Source organism: Macrobrachium nipponense, chromosome 7 (genome assembly GCF_015104395.2).
Source record: "Macrobrachium nipponense isolate FS-2020 chromosome 7, ASM1510439v2, whole genome shotgun sequence".
NCBI lineage: Eukaryota > Metazoa > Arthropoda > Malacostraca > Decapoda > Palaemonidae > Macrobrachium > Macrobrachium nipponense.
This window is the reverse complement of record NC_061109.1, coordinates 52,759,758-52,783,842: the sequence shown is the minus strand read 5'-3', so window position 1 is coordinate 52,783,842 and position 24,085 is coordinate 52,759,758. Positions and strand designations below refer to the sequence as shown.

At 40.1% G+C, this 24,085-nt stretch overlaps 1 protein-coding gene across 1 annotated transcript in view; it reads right to left on the bottom strand.

The window, feature by feature from the left end:
• Nucleotides 1–3,828: 3,828 nt before the first annotated feature.
• Nucleotides 3,829–24,085, bottom strand: part of LOC135217381 (chromosome transmission fidelity protein 18 homolog) — a gene marked incomplete at its 3' end in the record, with an annotated part of 54,895 nt that continues 34,638 nt past the window's right edge. The window contains 1 exon segment of the mRNA XM_064253226.1: nt 3,829–4,050. Coding sequence (XP_064109296.1) covers nt 3,829–4,050 — 222 coding nt within the window.

The window sequence follows — 24,085 nt, the reverse complement described above, 5'->3', positions numbered from 1 at the left end:
ACCATACCGTATATGAACAGTCAAATTGAAAACCTGATCAAGTTCACCACCATCACAAGATGGACAAAATTTATCCTCAGAAGGAAAAGAACCTCTAAGACGAAGGAACAGTATTCAACACTTCAGAACCCGACAGACCCGAAACCCACCCTGAACGACCAACCATATACAGGCGGTCCCGGGTTACGACGGTTTCCGGCTTACGACATTCCGAGGTTACGACGCTTTTTCTTTTAAATATTCAATGGAAAAATCGTCCTGGGTTACGACGCTTGTTCCGAGGTTACGACGCTGACGCTTCCGACGCTCCGAGTTAACGACGCTTTTAAAAAACTCATACTATGATAAAAATCCTTTATAGTTTAGCACAGTATATTAATAAAAATAAGTTTCTGGTTAGATTCCACAACAAAAATTTTGAGGTTATGATGATTTTCGACACTTATTATGTCGTATTTTTCTATGATTTTTAGTGACGCCTCATATGCGGAACTAGTTTCCGAGCGAATGAATACATACTAGCTTGCGGTGAGCAAAGTTTACATATAACAGTCCAAAAGCACAAATAATGAAAAAAATCATTAGCTTGTTTCCCAGGTAATAAAATAAAAAACGAAGTTTTCTGGTTAGATTACAACGAGAGAGAGAGAGAGAGAGAGATGGAGATGAGGAGAGAGGTGTCTTCCGACGCTCCGAGTTACAGGACAGAGAAGTGTTCGTTTCGTTAAAACGGCCTCTGACTCATGCCAGTAAATGTTTTTTTTGTGATACTAATAATATAAGCCTATTTAAAGATACGTTTACTTTAATTAGTCTATATGATACGTAAATAGTAATCAACTGTTCTTGTAGCCCTCAAGATTTGGCAAAATCGAAGTATCCAAAGAGAGACATTATCCAGTACACTGGAACCTTGACATACGAATTTAATTTGTTCCGTTACCATCGTCGTATATCAAAACAGTTGTATCTCAAAGCATTTTTTCCCATTTAAAATAATGTAATATGTATTAATCCGTTCTAGCGGTATGAAACCACACCTAAACACAGCTAAATTACATATAATATACACAATTTATACACAAATAAACGAGTAATAACACACATAATGATAAAAATAACAGCAATGTGATAAATGATAATAAATGTTAATAAAATCAATTAAAAAAAAAGAAAGGAATTTTACTTAACACAACGAAAGATGACGTGAGGCCCAGCAGGGGGAGGAGGTATGGAAGGGTGGCAGGGAACGATTTGTTCTCTTTTTATTTACGTATGTACACTAATAACTACATAATAACACAAATGAAATAACATTGCTAAACTAATTTTTATTTTTTTTATTTTAATCGGTTTGTAGTTTAGAAATAATGGGTGTGCCTTTGGAAGGTTTATGCTTTGCTATAATTTCATGTTTTGCTTCCATCGAAATCATTTTCTTGGGTTTTTTTCTTATCACCTGCTTTGTCTTTAGCTTTGAGACCCATGGTTAATAATAAAATAGACAAAATAAAACACGAAAAATAGGCGCAAATACAACGAACTAAACAACAAGCGACGTGTTAACATGCAGCACCAACAAACAGACTGAACGCCATTCATCGGTCGCCTATACAACTAACACTCATCGCAAAATCGTATCTCAAATATTTCGTTTGTATATCCAAAGCTTATATTTTCGCAAATTTTCTGTTGTAATCTCAAAACATTCGTATATTAGGGCAAATCGTAATGCAAAGTTCCAGTGTAAATTTGATCAGATGAGAGAGGAGAGAGAGAGAGAGAGAGAGAGAGAGGGGGGAGAGAGAGAGAGGGACCGAGAGAGAGAGAGGAGACGCCTTGGCAACAATGGTCACCGTCTCGGGGATTGACGTAACATTTATTTTCTGAACAGATAGGACAGAGAAGTGCTCGTTTCATTAAACGGCCTCTGACTCATAGCAGAAATGTTTTTGTTGATACTATATAAAAAAAGCCTATTTAAAGATACGTTACTTTAATTAGTCTATATGATACGTAAAATAGTAATCAGCTGTTTCTTGTAGCCCTCAAGATTTGGCAAAATCTCTCCAGGTTGTACATAAAACTTCAAGAATGTAGTGTCACCAGAGGATTTACAATAGTTTTTACCTTCAAGAACCAACATTCTTTATGAAAATAACTCCAGGTTGTACATAAAACTACAGGAAACAACAATGTAGTGTAACCAAAGGATTGACAAGTAAGGTTTTTTATTAGCTTTTTATTAGTTTAAGACATATTTCCAAGCGTCGTTCCGGCGTTAACGACGATTTTCGGCTTACGACGCATCTCAGAACGGAAACCCCCGTTTCGTAACCCTGGGACTGCCTGTACCTAGAAGCTTCTGATGCAAGGAACTCGAAGCAGGAAAAACCAAAGAGGCTCTAAAGACAAACTGTCCCTCTATAAATTACTATAACAGAAACCTACCCAAAGAAGCCTGCACTTCTCTTCCTGAACACTATGTAGCCTATCATCCCTACTCGTCTGTATCTGACCTAAATTTTCGTCATCCTCAGAACTTACACATTGAGGGAAGGGGAAGTCTACTACCAACACTGCCTGCTCCGTGCCGGGGGGGGGCTGGCAGAACCTACCCACTCAGAGGCGTGTGGTTCTCCATGACCCCCAGGGCCCATTAGGGCTGGTTCTGGAACAGGCAGGGAGGCTGAAAAAGAACAATTAGAACCAACTGTACTACTTCTACCACTATCTCTATTTTTAGTTAAATTATTCGTCAGGCAAGAAATGGGCTAAATCTGTCCACTAATTTTTTGGATAACTAACTCTAATGCTTCCTTGTCTCCTGACCAAGACAAACATCTCTGACTGGTTTTACACTGAACCTTCCTACACGAAATAATAAAGAGAATGTCGATCATGTGTGAAGGTACTCATCCTACGCTTGCAGGGCATGTAGAACCAATGAGCACCAACATATCCAGCAGTAGAAGGCTTGATCATCGAACTGTAGATGAAGCAGAAGCAGAGGCGATTGCAGACGGCAAAGACGTTTATTTTCTAACTTATCCAAGCAAGTACAAAATACCTATCCAAAGTCAAATCGGGAGAAAAACGTTAATAACAGTCCAAAGTCGTAATCTGATATCCAAAATGTGAAAACTCTTTAAATGGGGTCAGGCTGGATGACCAAAAGTTTGCCTGGTGTGGGACTAATCCACACAGCATGGCAAACAAGAAACAATTGAGGAAACAGGCCTCTGGTGGCCAGTATTTGCAGCAGCATTGCCAACAGTAACACAGGTAACTCATTTGACTAGATTTTACCTGCAGTGTTGGTAACACTGACAGTTAAAATTACCCACTTAGTGGATAAATAGGTATGTGGGGATATAGTTCGGGCTGGTCAGTGACCAGGGCTAATTCAGGTGTTCAGGAGTGTATTGCAATATATTTTTTAAGGGTATGAACACAGTATATTTTGTTACAAATATGGAGTGAAAAGGTAGATAATTGCCTTTTGCATCAAGTTTTATATCTAAAGTGTGATGGTTGTTGTTTATACTAAACATATTGAGAGTTCACAGTAATGCAGTATTGACAAGGTTAGGGGAGGAAGAGTACAGAGTTGCCTTTAAACACCCATAGATTTATTTACTTCCCCTCATCCAGATTTCACCCTTATCCAACAGGCCCTTGCCGCTATTAATCGGATGAGCAAGGGATTAATGTTATTCATGAACAAAAAAAAGTTGTACTAATAATACAATATCAAGAATTCTGACAACATAAAAAAATATATTTCTGTTTCACTCTAGTAAAAACTTAGAATCATAATATACTCACAGCAGGTGCTCCATCAATTTCATCAATAATCAAACAGTTAGGCCTTTTATCCACTCCCATCACAGCCTTCATGGATGTTGCATTTTCAAGGTTTTTCCTAAAAACTTCCACTGATCGATCATCACTAGCATTCATTTCCACTGGATTATAGCCTGCATGTCGAGCAATAATATGAGCTAATGTTGTCTTTCCCAATCCTGGGGGACCACACAGAAGGATAGCCTGGAGGTAAATAGAATTAATAATATTCAGCTTGGCTACAGTGAGCATACTGGGTAGACGCAAAAATAGTTGCTAGTAATGAAACATTGAAAAAAAAACCTAATTATTACAGCAAATTGTGTTACTGGAATAAAGTATGAAATCTTATGCAAATTTACACTCACCTTTCAAGGAAACTTAGTGAAATTTACTATAAATAAACAACAGTCATGTGTTACTGACAGGCCACCAGGACATCACAATGATTTTGTTTACATCTACTCATTGCAAATAGCTGACAGGGTAACTGCTGACATATTGTAAGCACTTTTTCATAAGTTTATGATAACAGACTGACAATTCAGCTTGTTTTCAATAGGTATTTTATTATAAATACAAAATAATATTGAAAACAAACAGCTAACTGCTGACGTATTGTAAGCAATTTTTCATAATAGACTGATACTTCGACTCGTGGTTGTGCTCGTGACCCCAATCATTGCTTGTGGGTACAACAACATTTTACTAAACAAAAGTGCTCATGCCCTCAGTTACTCATGGCCCCATACACTGGAAAATTAGCCAAGGTAATATTTCTATAATGTTTCATACAGGGTAAAACTAATTATGTCAATACGTATTTTGATACCAATAAAGCATGGACTAACAGGGAAGGAAGATCGCCTGTTAAAGTCAATTGTCTGTTAAAGTGAAGCATTTTTCTTCATGACGTAAGTGATGTTCATCAGTAGGTTAGCCTCAGCTTAACCAGCGACACACATAAAGATTAACATTATAAAATAAACTAATAATTAACATAATTATATAGTATATATATACGTACAGTGGGCCCCCCATATTCGCGTTCTCCGGATTCGCGAATTTTTCTCTGGACCATATCTACCCATTATTTGCAGTGAATTCGCCTATTCGCTGGGTTTTCCAACGATAAATAATCACTAGTTGGTGTATTTTGATGTTATTTTCATGCCTAAATACATCTTTATGATACGAAAATGATTAACTAACTTTAAAATACTAATATTGATCAATACTGTAATAGTAAGTTTAATAAGATTAAATGATATCACATAACAATAATAATGCTCTCTCTCTCTCTTACAGAGTTGTACGCTTTTTTTTATGATAAATGATTTACTAATTTTCAAATATTAATACTAATGTAAAGAGCAATCACTTCAATAAAGAATACTACAGTGAATTATTAAGATTTTAATTTATAAATTTTAAAAGTTATGTAAGAATGAAGGAAATCCCAGTCTTCACACATCTTTCCTTCGAACTCCAGGTCTCTCTCTCTCTCTCTCTCTCTCTCTCTCTCTCTCTCTCTCTCTCTCTCTCTCTCCTGAGATGAGAGATTTTTATGGTATACTTTGTATAATATGTTTATTAATATTTTCAAATGATAATACAGTGGTACCTCGAGATACGAAAGGCTCAACTTACGAAAAACTCGAGATACGAAAGCAAATACGAAAAATTTTACGGCTCTACATATGAAAATTGTTCAAGATACGAAAGGTTGTTGCTGTAAAGTCCGAGATTCGCCCGGACCACCGATAACAATTTTGAAACTTGCGCGCCACCAACTGAGTAGACTCGCCACCATCCTCCCGTTCTCCCATTGGTTCCTGATGCTAGTCATTGCCATGAGATCCTTCTCTCCTATTGGTACGCATCCTTCCCATCATGCATCTACGTAGCGGCGTGCTTTTTCGGCCACTCGGTAGCAGCATTGTTATATTCGTTCGTTCTAACGATTTCGTTTATTAACGTAAATTTGTTAGCGATTTCGTTGTAGTATACTTTACCGTGTTGTGTGAGAACTTTACTACATACGTATACATACTACATAACAATTACGTACAGTATATACATGATCATGGGTCCCAAGAAACTTGAAATTCATGGAAAGAAGAGGATGCTCTCTTTAGAGACGAAGATGGAGATTATCAAGAAGTATGAAGCTGGTATGCGATTGAGTGTGATCGCCAAGGAATACGGCCGAAATCCGTCAACACCATCCTTAAGCAGAAGGATGTCATCAAAGCAGCTACACCTTCCAAGGGCGTGACTATTTTGTCCAGCAAGAGGAGCCATGTGCACAATGAAATGGAAAGGCTTCTTGTCAGCGCTATTGTCGGCGATTTGATTGCCCAGGCCGAAGACAAAAGAGAAGGGACATCAACGCCAACCCCACTTCAAGGCTTCGCATGGGTGGTTCGAGAAATTCCGTAAATGGACTGGCATCCATTCGGTGGTGCGGCATGGGGAGGCAGCCAGCTCGGACATGAAAGCAGCCAAAGCCTTTAAAAAGACGTTCAACGAGATGATGATCAAGGAAGGCTACAGTTCTCAGCAAGTCTTCAACTGTGATGAGACTGGCCTTTTTTGGGAAAAAAATGCCTCGTCGGACGTACATCATGGAGGAAGAGAAGCTACCCGGGCATAAGCCTATGAAAGACAGGCTTATGCCTGCACTTTGTTCGAACGCCAGTGGGGATTGCAAGGTGAAGCCCCTACTTGTCTATCATTTGGAGACTCCTCGAGCCTTCAAGGCCCACAAAATGCTTAAGGAGAAGCTTCCAGTGATGTGGAGGCCTAATGCGAAAGCCTGGGTAACAAGGCTTTTGTTCACAGAGTGGGTAAATCTGTGTTTCGGCCTGACAGTGAAGAAATTCTTGGAAGTGAAGCACCTCCCTCTGAAATGCCCCTGCTGTGTTGGATAATGCCCCCCTGCTCACCCTCCCTGGGCCTTGAGGAAGATATCTAGCAGAGTATTTCCTTCATCGGAGTTCCTTTATCTTCTGCCTGACACCACCCCTCTCCTCCAGCCCATGGACCAGCAAGTGATATCGAACTTCAAGAAGCTGTATACGAAACACCTTTTCAAGAGATTTTTCGACATCACCGATACCACAAACCTCACCTTGCGCGAATTTTGGGAGGAGCATTTCGATATCGTAATATGCATCCGACTCATCGACCAAGCTTGGCAGGAAGTTTCAGGGCGAACCTTGAATTCCTCGTGGAGGAGGCTCTGGCCTGATGCCGTATCTGCCCGAGACTTCGAGGGATTCGACGTGGGCAAAGCTGGTGCTGCAGATTCAGAAACAGTTGACTATCCTGAAACTCTTTGCAACCAGATCTTGACGAGATCGTTGCACTCGACAAGTCCATGGGGCTGGTCGTCGACGAGGACGACATCAATGACCTTCTCGAGGAGCACCAAGAGGAGCTTATGACGGATGACCTGAAGGAGTTGGAGGCCATGCAACATAACGTTGTTCAAGAGGAGTTCTCTAGCAGCGGCGAGGAGGAGGACGACGACTCTATGACAACGGCAGAAATTAAGGATGCTCTAGCTGCTTTTCATAAGGTGCAATCATTCGTAGAAAAGAAAAGAGACCCCGAAAAGGCTTACACAGGTCATATGCTTGCACAGTTCGATGACGTTGGCCTGAGTCGTTTCAAGGAACATTGTCAAAGTAGGCAGAGCAATCTTCCTGGATTGTTATTTTTTTAAAGAGGCCTTTAGTAGGAGTAGTAAGCAAAAAGGAAGAACCAAGTGATACTACTACGAAAAAACAGAAAGTTGAAAGTGGTGAAGAAGTTGAAATTTTGTATATCTATATATATATATATTATATATATATATATATATATATAATATATATATATATATATATATATATATACTATATAAAATGTTAAGTATAAAAACTAAAAAAAAAAAACAAAAAAAAGGTATTTAAAAAAAAAAAAAAAAATTTAAAAAAAAAAAAAAATAAATATATTATTTTAGTTTTTTGTAAAGTTAAGTGTTACCAGTTTTGTTAATGTGTTTCGTAAAGTTAAGTGTACGTACGAATCTGCGTTGTCCTCCTCCTCTGTCGCCACTTTCGGAGATAGCCTCACTCGAAAGGTAAGCTTCCACATTTTACTACATACGTACGTATGTCGTGCAGTATTTCTTGTATACCATGTACACTAATACACTTTATTTACAGGTATATTAGCAGTACATATTAAGTTAGGTATTGAAAGGTCAATTTAGCTTTATTATGAAATTTACTGGGGTGTTTTTGGAGGGCTTGGAACGGATTAGCCATTTTACATGTAAAATGTGGTCCAAGATATGAAAAGCTCATGATACGAAGGCCGCCTCGGAACAGATTAATTTTGTATCTCGAGGTACCACTGTAGTAATAATAACAATGATAATGTAATAATAATATAATGTTCTAAATGGTCACAATAATACAGTTGTAAAAAGTCCGTGTATAATTTTGAAGACTTTACAGAAAGCTTTCGAACCCTTCCCTGGTTCATCTTCAGTCCAAACCATTTGGACTGAAGATGAACCCAGGGAAGGGTTCGACAGCTTTCTGTAAAGTCTTCAAAATTATACACGGACTTTTTACACTGTAATATTGTGGACCCTTTAGAACATTATATATACTCTCGTGATAGAGAGTTTTCCCCTAATAATAATAATAATAATAATAATAATAATAATAATAATAATAATAATAAATAATAATAATAGTAATAAAATAATAATAATAATAATAGTAATAATAATAATAATAATAATAATAACAACAAAGTTCCCCTCCATGAAAGCCCTACAACACCAAGAAATTAAGGAGAAAACAAAGTGAGGTCAATGAAATTATGGGAATAATACACGCCACCAGTATCACAGAAACATAACTTGGCATATGCAGAACTGATGGGGATACAAACACCAACACCACCAACACAACCAACCCAACAGAAACTAAAATAGCAACCGCCTTGGAAAATGCGCCTGGAAAAGCAAATCATGGTGATGAGATCTCACTTGAGTAAACTGAAAGAGATGGCAGAAAAAAAGGCTAAGAAGCAAGAAAACGAGGGAGGAACTCAACGAGAAATACAAAATACAAGAGAGGGGACTAACAACACTAGAAGATGTAAAACAGAGGCTTAAGGCCAAAGCACATAAGATCCAACGGTACCTTAACAGGAATAAGGGATACCAACAGAACAAACTAGTATTCGGAACCAACCAGAAAGGACTATACCGCCAACTAAGAGGGGAAGACAACCACCAAGAAATCCCTGAAGCCGAACCAAGTAAGAGACTCTGGGAAAACATATGGAACAATCCGGTATCACACAACAAACATGCAACATGGCTCCAGGAAGTCAAGGAAGAAGAAACAGGGAGAATAAAACAAAGATTTATGGAGATCACGACAGACACAGTCAGACACCAACTAAAGAAAATGCCAAACTGGAAAGCCCCAGGTCCCGATGAAGTGCATGGATACTGGCTCAAAAACTTCAAGGCCCTACATCCATGATAGCAGAACAACTCCAGCATTGTATCTCAAATCACCATACACCCAAATGGAGGACCACAGGAAGAACATCCTTAGTACAAAAAGACAAGAGTAAAAGAAACATAGCCAGTAACCACAGGCCTATCACCTGCCTACCAATAATGTGGAAGTTACTAACAGGTATCATCAGTGAAAGGCTATACAACTACCTAGAGGAGACAAACACCATCCCCCACCAACAGAAAGGCTGCAGAAGGAAGTGTAGGGGCACAAAAGACCAGCTCCTGATAGACAAAATGGTAAAGAAGAACAGTGAGAGAATGAAAACCAACCTAAGCATGGCATGGATTGATTATAAGAAAGCCTTTGACATGATACCACATACATGGCTAATAGAATGCCTGAAAATATATAGGGCAGAGGAAAACACCATCAGGTTCCTCAAAAATACAATGCGCAACTGGAATACAATACTTACAAGCTCTGGAATAAGACTAGCAGAGGTTAATATCAGGAGAGGGATCTTCCAGGGCGACTCACTGTCCCCACTACTCTTCGTAGTAGCCATGATTCCCATGACAAAAGTACTGCAGAAGATGGATGCTGGGTACCAACTCAAGAAAAGAGGCAACCGAATTAACCATTCTGATGTTCATGGACGACATCAAGCTATATGGTAAGCAGCAAGGAAATAGATACCTTAATCCAGACTGTAAGGATTGTATCTGGGGACATCAGGATGGAGTTTGGAATAGAAAAATGTGCCTTAGTCAACATACAAAAGGGCAAGGTAACAAGGACTGAAGGGATAAAGCTACCAGATGGGAGCAACATCAAACACATAGATGAGATGGGATACAAATACCTGGGAATAATGGAAGAAGGGGATATAAAACACCAAGAGATGAAGGACACAATCAGGAAAGAATATATGCAGGGACTCAAGGCGATACTCAAGTCAAAACTCAACGCCGGAAATATGATAAAACCCATAAACACGTGGGCAGTGCCAGTAAACACATACAGCTCAGGAACAGTCGAATGGATGAAGGCAGAACTCCGCAGAGTAGACCAGAAAACTAGGAAACATATGACAATACACAAAGCACTACACCAAAGAGCAAATACGGACAGACTATACATAACACGAAAGGAAGGAGGGAGAGGACTACTAAATACAGAGGACTGAGTCATCATCGAGAATAGAGCACTGGGACAATACGTATCTGAAAACCAGTGAAGACGAGTGGCTCGAGAGTGCATGGGAAGAAGGACTGATAAAAGTAGACGAAGACCCCGAAAAATACAGAGACAGGAGAATGACAAACAGAACAGAGGACTGGCACAACAAACCAATGCACGGATAATGCATGAGACAGACTAAAGAACTAGCCAGTGATGACACATGGCAATGGCTACTGAGGGGAGAGCTCAAGAAGGAAACTGAAGGAACGATAACAGCGGCACAAGATCAGGCCCTAAGAACCAGATATGCTCAAAGAACGATAGACGGAAATAACATCTCTCCCATATGTAGGAAGTGCAATACGAAAAATGAAACCATAAACCACATAGCAAGCAAATGTCTGGCACTTGCACAGAACCAGTACAGAAAGAGGCATGATTCAGTGGCAAAAGCCCTCCACTGGAGCCTGTGCAAGATACATTAGCTACCTTGCAGTAATAAGTGGTACGAGCACCAACCTGAGGGAGTGATAGAAAATGATCAGGCAAAGATCCTCTGGGACTATGGTATCAGAACAGATAGGGTGATACATGCAATTAGACCAGACATGACGTTGATTGACAAATCAGAAGAAGTATCACTCATTGATGTCGCAATACCATGGGACACCAGAGTTGAAGAGAAAGAGAGGGAAAAAATGGATAAGTATCAAGACCTGAAAATAGAAATAAGAAGGATATGGGAAATGCCAGTGGAAATTGTACCCATAATCATAGGAACACTAGGCACGATCCCAAGATCCCTGAAAAGGAATCTAGAAAAACCAGAGGCTGAAGTAGCTCCAGGACTCATGCAGAAGACTGTGATCCTAGACGCAGCACACATAGTTAGAAAAGTGATGCAACCCGGAACCCTACACTATAAATACTGCCCAGTCGAATTGGAGGACTGCGATAGAGAAAAAAACAAAAAAAAAAAGTAAATAATAATAATAATAATAATAACTGTAATTACAAAAATCACATGTGAAAATATTTTACAAATACTACGATAATCTTTCCATTTCTCTCTCTCTCTCTCTCTCTCTCTCTCTCTCTCTCTCTCTCTCATCTCTCTCTCTCTCTCTCTCATCTCTCTCTCTCTCTCTCTCTTACAGAGATGTATGTTTTTTTTTTTGGATGATAATTGATTTACTAATTTTCAAATATCAATATTAATGTAAACAGCAATAATATCAATTCATTAAAAAAAATACTAAAGTGAAGTAGCAAGATTTTAGTTTATAAATAAAAAAATTATGTAAGAATGAAAGAAAATGCATTTTACCCAGCATCTTGTCTTTGAACTCCACGTAGCCAAGCTGAGATGGCTGGGGCCCAACAGCTGTCAAATTAATCAAGTAATGTGTCAGGAGGGGGAGTGTGTGTTGCCCGCCCAGGATCATGTAAATTCTCTCTCTCTCTCTCTCTCTCTCTCTCTCTCTCTCTCTCTCTCTCTCTCTCTCTCTTACTGAGATGAGAGAATTTCTATGGTACATGTGTATGTTTATTAATATTTTCGCATAATAATGATAGTCATATAACTAATTTCAAAATTCATATGTGACAGTATTTTAAAGTAATACAATAATCTATCCATTTTTCTCTCTCTCTCTCTCTCTCTCTCTCTCTCTCTCTCTCTCTCTCTCTCTCTCTCTCTCTCTCTCTCTTACTTACTTATGTATGTTTATTTGCTTTGTAGTGTAAATAAATGATTTACCTTATAACTAATTTTCAAATATTAATAAGATTAATTAAAATAGCAATTCCCAGTCTTTTTATCTAGTACTTGGAGGAAGGTGGGCGGGGGAGTAAATGACAGTTTGATATAATAATTGGAGGAGGGGAAGGAGTCGGAGTCTAAGAGTTATTCTCTCTCTCTCTCTCTCTCTCTCTCTCTCTCTCTCTCTCTCTCTCTCTCTCTCTCTCTCTCTCTCTCTCTCTGTTATTTGCTGTAAGTATATATTTTAATGGTAAAACTGTTTAAAAATGACTTTGAAATGATATTATAATATTAACCTCAAAGATTAATACTGTAATAGGTTAGTAATTTTGGGTATATTTGAAGTAGGATGTTATTAAAGGTATACCATTTGGTATCTGAACTTTCAAGATAGGCAGTTATAAGCATTTTTAGTGGTGGTTTTAACTATTCACAGGGGTGTCTGGTACACATCCCTCGCGAATACGGGGGGAACACTGCACACACACATATTATATATATAATATATATATATATATATATATATATATATATATATATATATATATATATATATATATATATATACAGGCAGTCCCCGGGTTACGACGGGGGCGGGGGGTTCCGTTTCTTGAGACGCGTCGTAAGCCGAAAATCGTCGTAAGCCGGAACGACGCTTGGAAATATGTCTTAAACTATAAAAGTTATAAAAACCAAACCCTTACTTGTAATCCTTTGGTTACACTACATGTCGTTTCCTGTAGTTTTATGTACAACCTGGAGTTATTTTCATAAAAGAATGCTGGTTCTTGAAGGTAAAAAACTATTGTAATCCTCTGGTGACACTACATTCTTGAAGTTTTATGTACAACCTGGAGTGATTTTTGCAAAATCTTGAGGGCTACAAGAACAGCTGATTACTATTTACGTATCATATAGACTAATTAAAGTAATGTATCTTTAAATAGGCTTATATATTAGTATCAACAAACATTCCTGCCATGAGTCAGAGGCCGTTTAATGAAACGAACACTTCTCTGTCCTATCTGTTCAGAAAATAAACGTTACGTCAATCCCCGAGACCATTGTTGCCAAAGCGTCTCTCTCTCTCTCTCTCTCCTCTCTCTCTCTCTCTCTCTCTCTCTCTCTCTCTCTCTCTCTGATCAAAATTACATTGGAAACTTGACATACGATGCCCGTAATATACGAATGTTTTGAGATATAACAGAAAATTTGCGAAAATACAAGCTTTGATATACAACGAAATATTTGAGATACGATTTTGCGATGGAATGTTAGTTGTATAGGCGAACGATAAAAATGGCGTTCAGTCTGTTTGTTTGTTGGTGCTGCATGTTCTTAAACACGTCGTTGTTTAGTTCGTTTTTTTGTATCTGCGGACCTATTTTTCGTGTTATTTTGTCTATTTTATTATTAACCATGGGTCTCAAAGCTAAAGACAAAGCAGGTGATAAGAAAAAAACCCAAGAAAATGATTTCGATGGAAGCAAAACATGAAATTTATAGCAAAGCATGAACGTGGCGTTCGTATCGTCGATTTGGCAAACGAGTATGGTCGAAATCCTTCTACAATATCCACGATCATCAAGCAGAAGGAAGCTATAAAAAAAACCCCCGAGACCATTGTTGCCAAGCGTCTCTCTCTCTCTCTCTCTCGCTCGTCTCTCTCTCTCTCTCTCTCTCAAAATACGGTGTACTGGATAATGTCTCTCTTGGATACTTCGATTTTGCCAAATATTGAGGGCTATCAAGAACAGTTGATTACTATTTACGTATCATATAGACTAATTAAAAGTAAACGTATCTTTAAATAGGCTTATATTATTAGTATCAACAAAACATTTACTGGCATGAGTCAGAGGCCGTTTAACGAAACGAACACTTTTCTCTGTCCTTAACTCGGAGCGTCGAAGACGCCTCTCTCTCTCTCTCTCTCTCTCTCTCTCTCTCTCTCTCTCTCTCTCTCTCTCTCTCTCTCTCTCTCTCTCTCTGATCAAATTACTGGATAATGTCTCTTCTTTGGATACTTGGAATTTGCGTTGTAATCTAACCAGAAACTTCGTTTTGTTATTATTACTGGAAAACAAGCAATGATTTTTTCATTATTTGCGCTTTTGGACTGTTTATATGTAAACTAGTATGTATTCATTCGCTCGGAAACTAGTTTCCGCATATGAGGCGTCACTAAAAAAAACATAGAAAAATACAACTAAAAGTGTCGAAATCATCATAATCTCAAAATTTTTGTTGTAATCTAACCAGAAACTTATTTTATTAATATACTGTGCTAAACTATAAAGGATTTTTTATCATAGTATGCGTTTTTTTAAAAGCGTCGTTAACTCGGAGAGTCGGAAGCGTCAGCGTCGTAACCTCGGAACAAGCGTCGTAACCCAGGACGGATTTTTCCATTGAATATTTAAGAAAAAGCGTCGTAACCTCGGAACGTCGTAAGCCGGAACCGTCGTAACCCGGGGACCGCCTGTATATATATATATATATATATATATATATATATATATATATATATATATATATATATATATATATATATACTGAGGCAACTGAGATATCACTATCCAGACATTTTATATCTTGAGAACATTCAGGAATTCTCTAACAAGATATACAATTTTTGAAAGTAAATTGTATTTTTCCTAACTATATTAAACCTGAGGTCCTTTACATAAGGGAATTACTATTCAGCGCCAGCTGGACCGGTCGTAAGCTTTACTAACAAGATAGTTCAGCAGTAACCTGCTTGTCCGATGGTCAGAAGTCCCGCCCGACTGGAGGTAAACATATCACTTTGCTTTAGCCCAGGAAAAAGAATGAGGGGTGACTATATATAAAGGACCTCAGGTTTGTATAGTTAGGAAAAAGGGATTTTGACGAAGGAAAAATCTATTTCTGGGCAAGGGCCCGTGTCGCCCAGTGAAATATCCTTTTAGTTCCATTTTTAATTCTAAGGTAAAAATTGCTAACATTACCAGAGAAAAACCAAATGGGAATGTCAGAGTTATTCTGACCTCTCTCAACCCTAAATAAGAGAGGGTGTCGGTATGGTTTCTGGGGCGAGTGAAGCCACTACCACGGACCTCTTGTCATTTAGATATCTCCTTCACAAAATCCCCCTGCTAGAGAGAGCTGATACACAGCCCGCGTCAGCAACTACTACTACCAGCGCTCCCACGCCAACATCAGCGTCTCTAGCGGCCATCCTTGAATGTCAGAGAACCAAGCTTGGGCTAAAGGGTGGGGTCAATAAAAAAGGGGGGGAATTCACTGGGCGACACGGGCCCTTGCCCAGAAATAGATTTTTCCTTCGTCAAAATCCCTTTTCTAGGCCAAGCCCGTGTCGCTTTGTGAAATAGTACCAGTGAAATGGCCACAAGCTTGGTAAAAAACATGATATTGTTATGATACAATAAAGTTTCATACATACTTACCTGGCAGATATATACATAGCTATCGACTCCGTCGTCCCCAACAGAAATTCGAATTTCGCGGCACACGCTACAGGTAGGTCAGGTGATCTACTGGCTGCCGTGGGTGGCAGGACTAGGAACCATTCCCGTTGTTTTCTAATCAGATCTCTCTTCCACCGTCTCTGCGGGGAGGCTGGGTGGTCTTCAATCGTATATATCTGCCAGGTAAGTATGTATGAAACTTTATTGTATCATAACAATATCATTTTCATACATTCAACTTACCTGTCAGATATATACATAGCTGATTGACACCCTTTGGTGGAGGGCAAGAGACAGCTAACTCCTGACTAGACAGGTAAACAACATATGTTTCTAGACGAAGGGTCGACTTCCTAGCTATTGCATAGGAGTCTGCTTCGTCTCAAGAGCCTTAGCAAGATAGTGATCTGTGGCCAAGAGTTCTTGTGGGTCTACCGATGGGGTCTTATCCACTTACTCGGTTGAGCCCAATTGGCATTTGTCAATGGGTGCTAATTCCGTTATTATGACAATATGCCTATGCCTATTGGCATAACTAAGGAGTCGCAACACCGATCCCGATCACCTGTTCCTAACATGATGGGTTCGCGCTAGAATTGAAAAAGAGTTATCCCCCAAACAATCCTTTCCAAACCCTTCCAATAAAAAATTCCATTCCTAAGTTAAAATAAATTCAAACTTCAACTAATTAAAGGATCAGTGTCGGCTCCTTATCCCAGCAACGTATCTGCTGACACGTATAAACCAAGAGAGAAGGATCTCTCGTAGGTTAACTTGACGTCCTTCGTGTAATGAGCAGTCAACATATAGTTGCATCTCTCATATGTTAAAGCTAATATGTCTTCTTGACATATTGTTACAAAAAGAACAAGAATTTGCAAAAGCTCGCACTTCATGAGCTTTTAAATTCTCAGCTGTTTGAAGGTATCATCAAGTCACTTATGAAGTGCTTTAGAGATCACCATTGTTTCAAAGAAGACTAGGACTTTCTTTGAACTGGATCTCATCTGGATGAAGCCTAGAGCCTGGCTTGCGCCTGGCTGGCGCCTCGCGCCTGGCTGGTGCTTTGCGCCTGCCTGGCTCCTTGCGCCTGGCTGGCGCATCCTGTTTGCCTGGCGCCTGGCTGGTGCCTCGCACCTTGCCAGTGCCTTGCGCCAGTTTGGAGCCTCGCGCCTGGCGCGTGGCTGACTTCTCCCCACTTGCTGGAGCTTCGAGTTTGTTAAGAGTCTCGAGGAAAACTGGCGATGTCCACATCGACACTTTTTCCCGATTTGTTCGCCTCTAGCGCACTGCGCCAGGTTGGAAGCCCGCTCCTTCTCCTCATCAGACAAGGACAGTGTTCATATTGACTGTCTTTCTCTGGCGTCTTCACGCCTGTTTTGGCATTTGGCGCCTGACTGGCGCTACATTGTCCGAAAGTCCTGAAGATCCACCATCGTTTATCAGGAGACTGGAGAAAGGTGGAAGAAATTCTTTCACTTTGAGCTTTTGGCCTTTCCGGCAAGGGGAGGTGAGTTTAGTCAGCTACATCCAGTAGACGATAGGAAATCTAAAAGTCCGAGAGACAAGTCTTCCTCCGAGGAGGATCCTTATTGAATACTTCCGTTGCTAACGAGTTCTCCTCCTACATGTTGATGAGTTTTCTCGTTGCAGAAGCTTCCCTATCCTTGCCCGAAGGAAGGGAAGGAGCCTGGAAGTTTAAAGAGATTCTGAGCTGAAATTGGTAGGACTCCTGATTTCTAGCTCTTTAATGTATCTCTCTGAACCTTTTGGGAAGTAGTTTGAGCCCTCATCGCGTTCCAAAGACTCTGTCAGTAAACGTTTAAACCTTGTCTTCTTCTGTAGATGACAACGTCAATACATTACCCAGACAACGAAACCTCTATCTGAAAGCGTTGATCCAGGAATAAAAGGCTTTAGTTCTTTTGCCAAACATACTATGCTGGCCAGAACCCATTGCCGAGTCTTCATAGAATTTTGATTCCAGATTTTAAAGCCCAAAACAATTTCACGGTTGTCCTTTTGATCGTTTAGGACCAAGAGAAACATTTGATGAGGAGCAGTTCCATCTTGACGGAACAACGGGATCTGAGGCCCAAAATTAGGATCCCATTCTAAGTATGAGATCTCCTACTCTTATCGTATAGAGGTATTGTATAAGATCCCGAAGATCTTAATTCTCTACTATCTCTAATATTCTTTGTCGAGACAGAGTATATCTTTTTACTGTGTTCATTGATAGCATAAAATACTAAGGTGATTCTTCCTCCTGAAAGGGAAGAAAACCATTATGTGGTTCACAGAGGTATCGAAAGAGGACAGTTTCCCCTTTCTATCTAGCATGATCTGCAGCAACTCTATGTCTTTAACATATTTGAAGGAATTATCAAGCTTCCCTTGAAAAATCCTCTCATTCATATTTACTTCTGGTCAGTCTGCACGCAGACAGACCCAGAGTGGATAGATTTTTCAGGTCCAATATTTATAACAGATTCCGATAAAATCTCTACTCTCTTAGAAAAACCTTCCGACATATGCTGAGAGAAGAACGTGACCTCTGTGAATCCAACCTTTTTTATTGCCAAAATGATGCATTCATCTTTCTTCCTTTGACGCCCATTATCTTAATATCTGTTAAGAATATATATAACTAGGGGAAAAAAAAACTAAAGTTTATTCCCCATATTTAAATTAAAAATGGCGTATCTTGCTACCCTCTCTTGTTTCGAGGAAAAGGAAGCAAACTATAAGAAGCTCGTTCGTCTTCTACCTTGCGAAGAGATCTGTGAATACTTTCCGTTCTCACAACTCTTTCCAATAAATGTTAAACATACGTTAACAGTTATTATCGTCGATCAAGAAGGTTCTCACGGACGTGCAAAATCCCGCATCGAACCTGGTAAGGATCGTTACGTTCCGTGTCTGTTTCCAAATAGGTTAAATCGTGCTCAGCCGAATTAAAAACCTTTATAATACCGTCACATTGTGGTAAACGGCATTCATCTAGGAAACTCTTGTAAGGATAGTAGGAATTCTGTAATTAACCACGGTGTGTGCATAAGGCTTAACCGTAACCGTTATCTTAAGGTGAATTTTCTACTACATTCTTTCCTCACCGAGGCAGAGAGATCCTTAGCAAAACAAATACTATGTTATTCATGTTTGCCTAAAAAAATCCCCTCAATTCGTGGTTAAGTCCTTGATTGTAGGGGGAATGTACGGTGAACCATTTGATCCCTTAGGAGAGAGAGATGTAACCAACCGCTCACGACCGAGAACCGGATGGTACTGAATTGGCGTTACAATTACAGCCATCTCGTTCACATGCCTGGGCTGCATCATTCTGAGTTGCCAGTTACTCCTTCAATGAAGGGATATAATAAAATTATTCTCGAGCCTAAGAAAGCTCTCAATAATGCAAATTTAAGCCAAACAACCTTTGTTAAATACCGAAGCTGAGTAGGTATTGTCGAAACAAACCTTTTAAGCGAAGTCCTTACTAGGAAAATCCTGTAAGGATATAGATAATTTCGTAGCGAACCAGAAAGGCAACTATGGTACGCGTATATGACTTGTCATTCAGTAGTCGTATACACTAAGTCTTCTACGACATTCTTTCCTCTCCGACATGCAGAGAAAGAATGGAAATCTTTCTCTCTTCATTCTTTTCGTCAATAAACCCGAATGAGTATTAGTCGAAAGAGATCGCAAATGACAACCGAGGATCGAAGAGAATCTCTCCAGCTTTTATTATCTTGGAGATAAGTCCGAATTTTACGCCTTTCTTATCTGGAAGAGCCTCTAATCAATGAATGAGAGCTCGTACGAATCTTGTTCAACTTCCAAACGATTGCCCCTCTTTCTGTAAATGGTTGGTTGCATTTTTTTTTTTTTTTTTTTTTAGAAGGAGGATGATTTTAATATCCACTTACTATTGAAATTATTCTCACAATTCTGCTCTATCTTCCATTCCTCAAGTTGGGAGAAGATTGAGCAACCGGAGAGCGCTTTCCTTTCGAAAGGTGAAGGGCTTTAGCAGTACGACTAACCTAATGACAAGGGCTACGGCAGCCTGTGCTACATCTTGAGTCCCTGCCAGGAAAAAGCCGAACTTGCTCTTGCCTTTATTGTATTAAGACTATCCTGACAAGGGTGACGGCCGCCTGTGCGACAACTCCCGTCCCTAACCTACAGGAGAAGCCCAATCGAATTCTTTCACCTTTCGCCTGGAGGACTCTTGGCGGTTGTCAGGCTCTTTTGTAGGAGAAAGTGCCTGGCGCTAAGCAGGAGTATCTTGCCTAGAATACTCCTGGCGCCTGGGAGGTTATCGCGATCGGAATACTCCTCGTGCTCGAATACTCCTGGCGCCTGGCAGGAGTATCGCGCTCGGAATACTCCTGGTGCCTGGGAGGAGTATCGTGCTCGGAATACTCCTGGCGCCTGGCAGAAGTATCGCTTTCACTAGGAGGAGTATCGTGATCGGAATACTCCTGGCGCCTGGTGGAGATCGTTCCGAATACTCCTGGCGCCTGGGAGGAGTATCGTGCTCGGTAATCACTCCTGGTGCCTGGCTAGGAGTATCGCGTTCCAAATACTCCTGGCGCCTAGGAGGAGTATCGTGATCGGAACACTCCTGGCACCTGCAGGAGTATCGCGTTCCGATACTCCTGGCGCCTAGGAGGAGTATCGTGATCAGAATACTCCTGATCTCCTAGCAGACCGTATCGTGCTTGGAAAGTTTTTCTTGTGCGGAAGGTTCCGCGTGCCTGGAAAGTTCCGCGTTCGGAATGTTCCGCTTATCCGGAAAAAGATTCCCGCTTGGAAAGTTCTGAGCGTCTGAAAGGCGATTCCTCGCCTGGAAAGTTCTGTACGTCTGGAAGTTTCCACTTGTGCGGAAGGTTCCGAGTTATTGTCAAATTCCGCTTATGTGAAATGTTCTGCACATTTGGAAAATATTCCTCTTGGAAAATTCCAAGAGCCTGGAAGGCGATTCGAATCTGGAATCTTCCGCCTTCTGGAAGGTTCCGCTTGTGCGGAAGGTTCCGTGTGTGCGGAAGATTACGATCTGTTGTACACTTGTCTTGCTTAAAATTCGACAATACTTCATCTTTCGTCCATAGCCCTCCCTTTTTTCTGAATGTAATGAAAGGACTTGCCATTTCCGATGAAGATGTCCTGGTTCATAGTGCTTCAGGGCGCTTTGCGCCTCTATTCAGGCTTTCTGCATGGTGTTTGGCGGCCTTTTCGTTTCAGGCCGCTTTGCGCCTTTGTTTCAGGACGCTTTGCGCCTGTTTCAGACGCTTTAGGCGCATTGAGCCTCGTTACCGGTAGCTTCATGCCCGAGGAGCTAGAAGACTTAAAAGTTATATATATATGTGTAATCACTAACGAGATCATATATTCATTCGATCAACAAATATTCTTTAATATCTAATTCGTTATTCTCAGAATAGATATATTTTCATATACACGTACCGATGAGGAATTTATTGAAATAACTATTTCAAACCCCCATGGGATAGAGCCCCCCCCCCACCCCCTCGTCCAGCTGTACGGGGGACGAACCCGGATAGGGCAATGCCTCTACCGCAACTGTTATCGAATGATGTCTTCCTTTCTCCGTCTCTTCTGAGGTCCGATAGCCAGACGAGATTATCTTGCATCTTCATTTAATCTACGCCGTTGAATGTTTCTTCTCCTTATTCGTCAAGACAATAATAATAAGGGGAACACATTGAATTAGGATGCCTTTCCAATGGCTATCCCTGGCAGTCGGGACGTCCTACAGAACCTGCCGAGGGGACGCCTGATCGGTGGGGATTCTCCATAACCTCCGTACGGCTTTCGACTTTCCTTCTCCTCCGGGCCAGGGAGCTTGGAAGAGGTCTAGGCCTGGGAGCGAGACAGAGCCGATCAGACGCACCCTCTATTGCAATGGGGAACACTATAATCACTTCTTACCTTATAATAACTCGTATCTTGAGCTACATTCCTTTATCTTCAAATTGCAAATGAATTTGTAGTTTCTGTGAAGTAAGAAGGTGATGAGGAAACTACACTACTAGTACTGTTAATATTCTAACTGCTCGTCAGAACGAGAGCTATTAAAGCTTCTAAAGAAAGCATATCTAGTTCTATGTTTTTCTGACTTCCTCAAATAGGAAGTTACCTTATTTTCCTCATTCAAATTCTAACATTTATTACACTTTATCAATGAATAAATATTTATATTTCCCTTTCTTGCAAACTATGTAATTGTCTACCGAAAACTTCGGTAGTTACACATACACTATTCTTCGAAAACTTCGAAGTTAATTCATTAAAAGTTATTAAAAAGTTATTAAAAGCGTATGCTGAACCACCGATCCAGTACTTCCCTGTAAAAGTCGGCCCAGAAGATCGATGGCGATGAAACACGAAAATCAAATAAGGAGGGAAAGTAAACATATGTTTACATTCCCAGCGACAGAGAGAATCTGATTAGAAAACGGGAATGGTTCCTAGTCCTGCCACCCAGTGGCAGGCCGGTAGATCACCTGACCTACCTGTAGCGTGTGCCACGAAATTCGAATTTCTGTCGGGGGCGACGGAGTCGATAGCTATGTATATATCTGACAGGTAAGTTGAATGTATGAAAAAAACAAAATAAGGAAAATAATAAAAGCAAAGTAACTAAAAATGAATATAATCTTGTAAAATTTACAAACTAGTGAATTTACACTTAAATTAACTCAGATCAGTTGGATTATTCTTATGACTAAGAAAGATCATAAAAGTACAATTATGGCAATTAATAATAAGGTAATTTATACAATGTCAAGTATATACAAATGTAAAGATTCCTAGCAAAAAAATAAGGAAAACCTCACTCTATAGCCTTTGCAACTAAGGCTTATGGGTTAGTGGTGAACCTGGTGGCAGGGTCGCAGGAAGGATGTTAGTGAGGCAGGTAGAAAGGAGATCTGGATCTATAGCTAACTACTTAGACAGGGTCAGGGGAAACTGTGTTACCCGCTGCCACTGCTGGAAATTTTTAAAGCTTCAAGGATTTTCAGGTAATGGCGTCTGAATACTGTCGGTGACTTCCAGCCTGTATATTTCTTAAGATCATCGAAATTCATATGTTGGAAATAATTAATTGAGGTGGCTACAGCTCTAATGTCGTGGACTTTGGGGAAGGAATCTGGGTTGGCTTGCTTAATAAAATACAAGATTTGCTGTCTAATTCCTTTTAAGGAAATAGTGCCACCTTTCTCTCTTAAGAATAAGGGACCTGATGATCTAGTAGATGTCCTTGAGAGGAAAGCTCGTACGGTGGTTACTGGACATAGAGAAGGGTCTTGAGGAAGGTGGGGTACCTTCCAAGGGGCCGATCTCATCAAGGGGTCCTCATTTTTGGCCAAGAATTTTCTATCTGGGGAAAGGAGAACTTCTCCAGATGGGAGAAATTCTATGTGGCCTGGATCTCTGGAGAGAGCCGACAGTTCAGATATTCTGGCTCCTGAGGCCAGACTTATAAGGAAGAGTGTTTTCCTTAGTAAAGATATATATTGCATGAATTGTTATCAGTGTCTGATGCCAATCTGAGAACATCATTTAAGAACCATGAAAGTGAGCTAGGTCTCTCTGATGGCCTGAGCCTAGCACAAGCTTTGGGAATAGATGAGAAATAAGAATCTGTTAAGTTCCCATTTTAAAGCCCAATTGAAAAATCTACCTTTAGAGACCGCAACTTATTAGTAGTAATTATAGTTACTGGCCTGCTAAAAACCTTTTTCAAATAAGGTTCTGAAGAATGTAATAGCCAAGTTATTAGTCCATGGGGTTCGAGATTGTGTTTCCTTCAGGAAATTTGCTAGTTTCTTAACCACTGCGTCATATTGACGTAACGTTGATTCTCTTTTATCCGATTCTAAGAAAAGGATATTTTGAGGATCGATATTTGCATCTCTCTTAGCCGCGAACTTCATGAAGTCCATAAGTTAGGGTTTTGAGAATTCCCGAGGAAGCGAACACAGTCCTCATTTGTACTTGTTGAGAGAGCTTGGGATTGGGAATCCGTTGAGGGCAGAGACCCAATTCCAGAAGTAGAGGGAACCAGTTGCTCTTGGGCCAATGTGGGGCTAATAGAGCAACTTGTCCTTTGAAAGTCCTGAGTTTGTTCAGGACTTTCAATAGAAGATTCACTGGAGGAAAGATGTATATTTTCTTCCACTGATTCAAATCTATGGCCATGGTGTCTGTGGCATAAGCCAGAGGGTCCAGGTTGGGAGCCAAATAGCACGGGA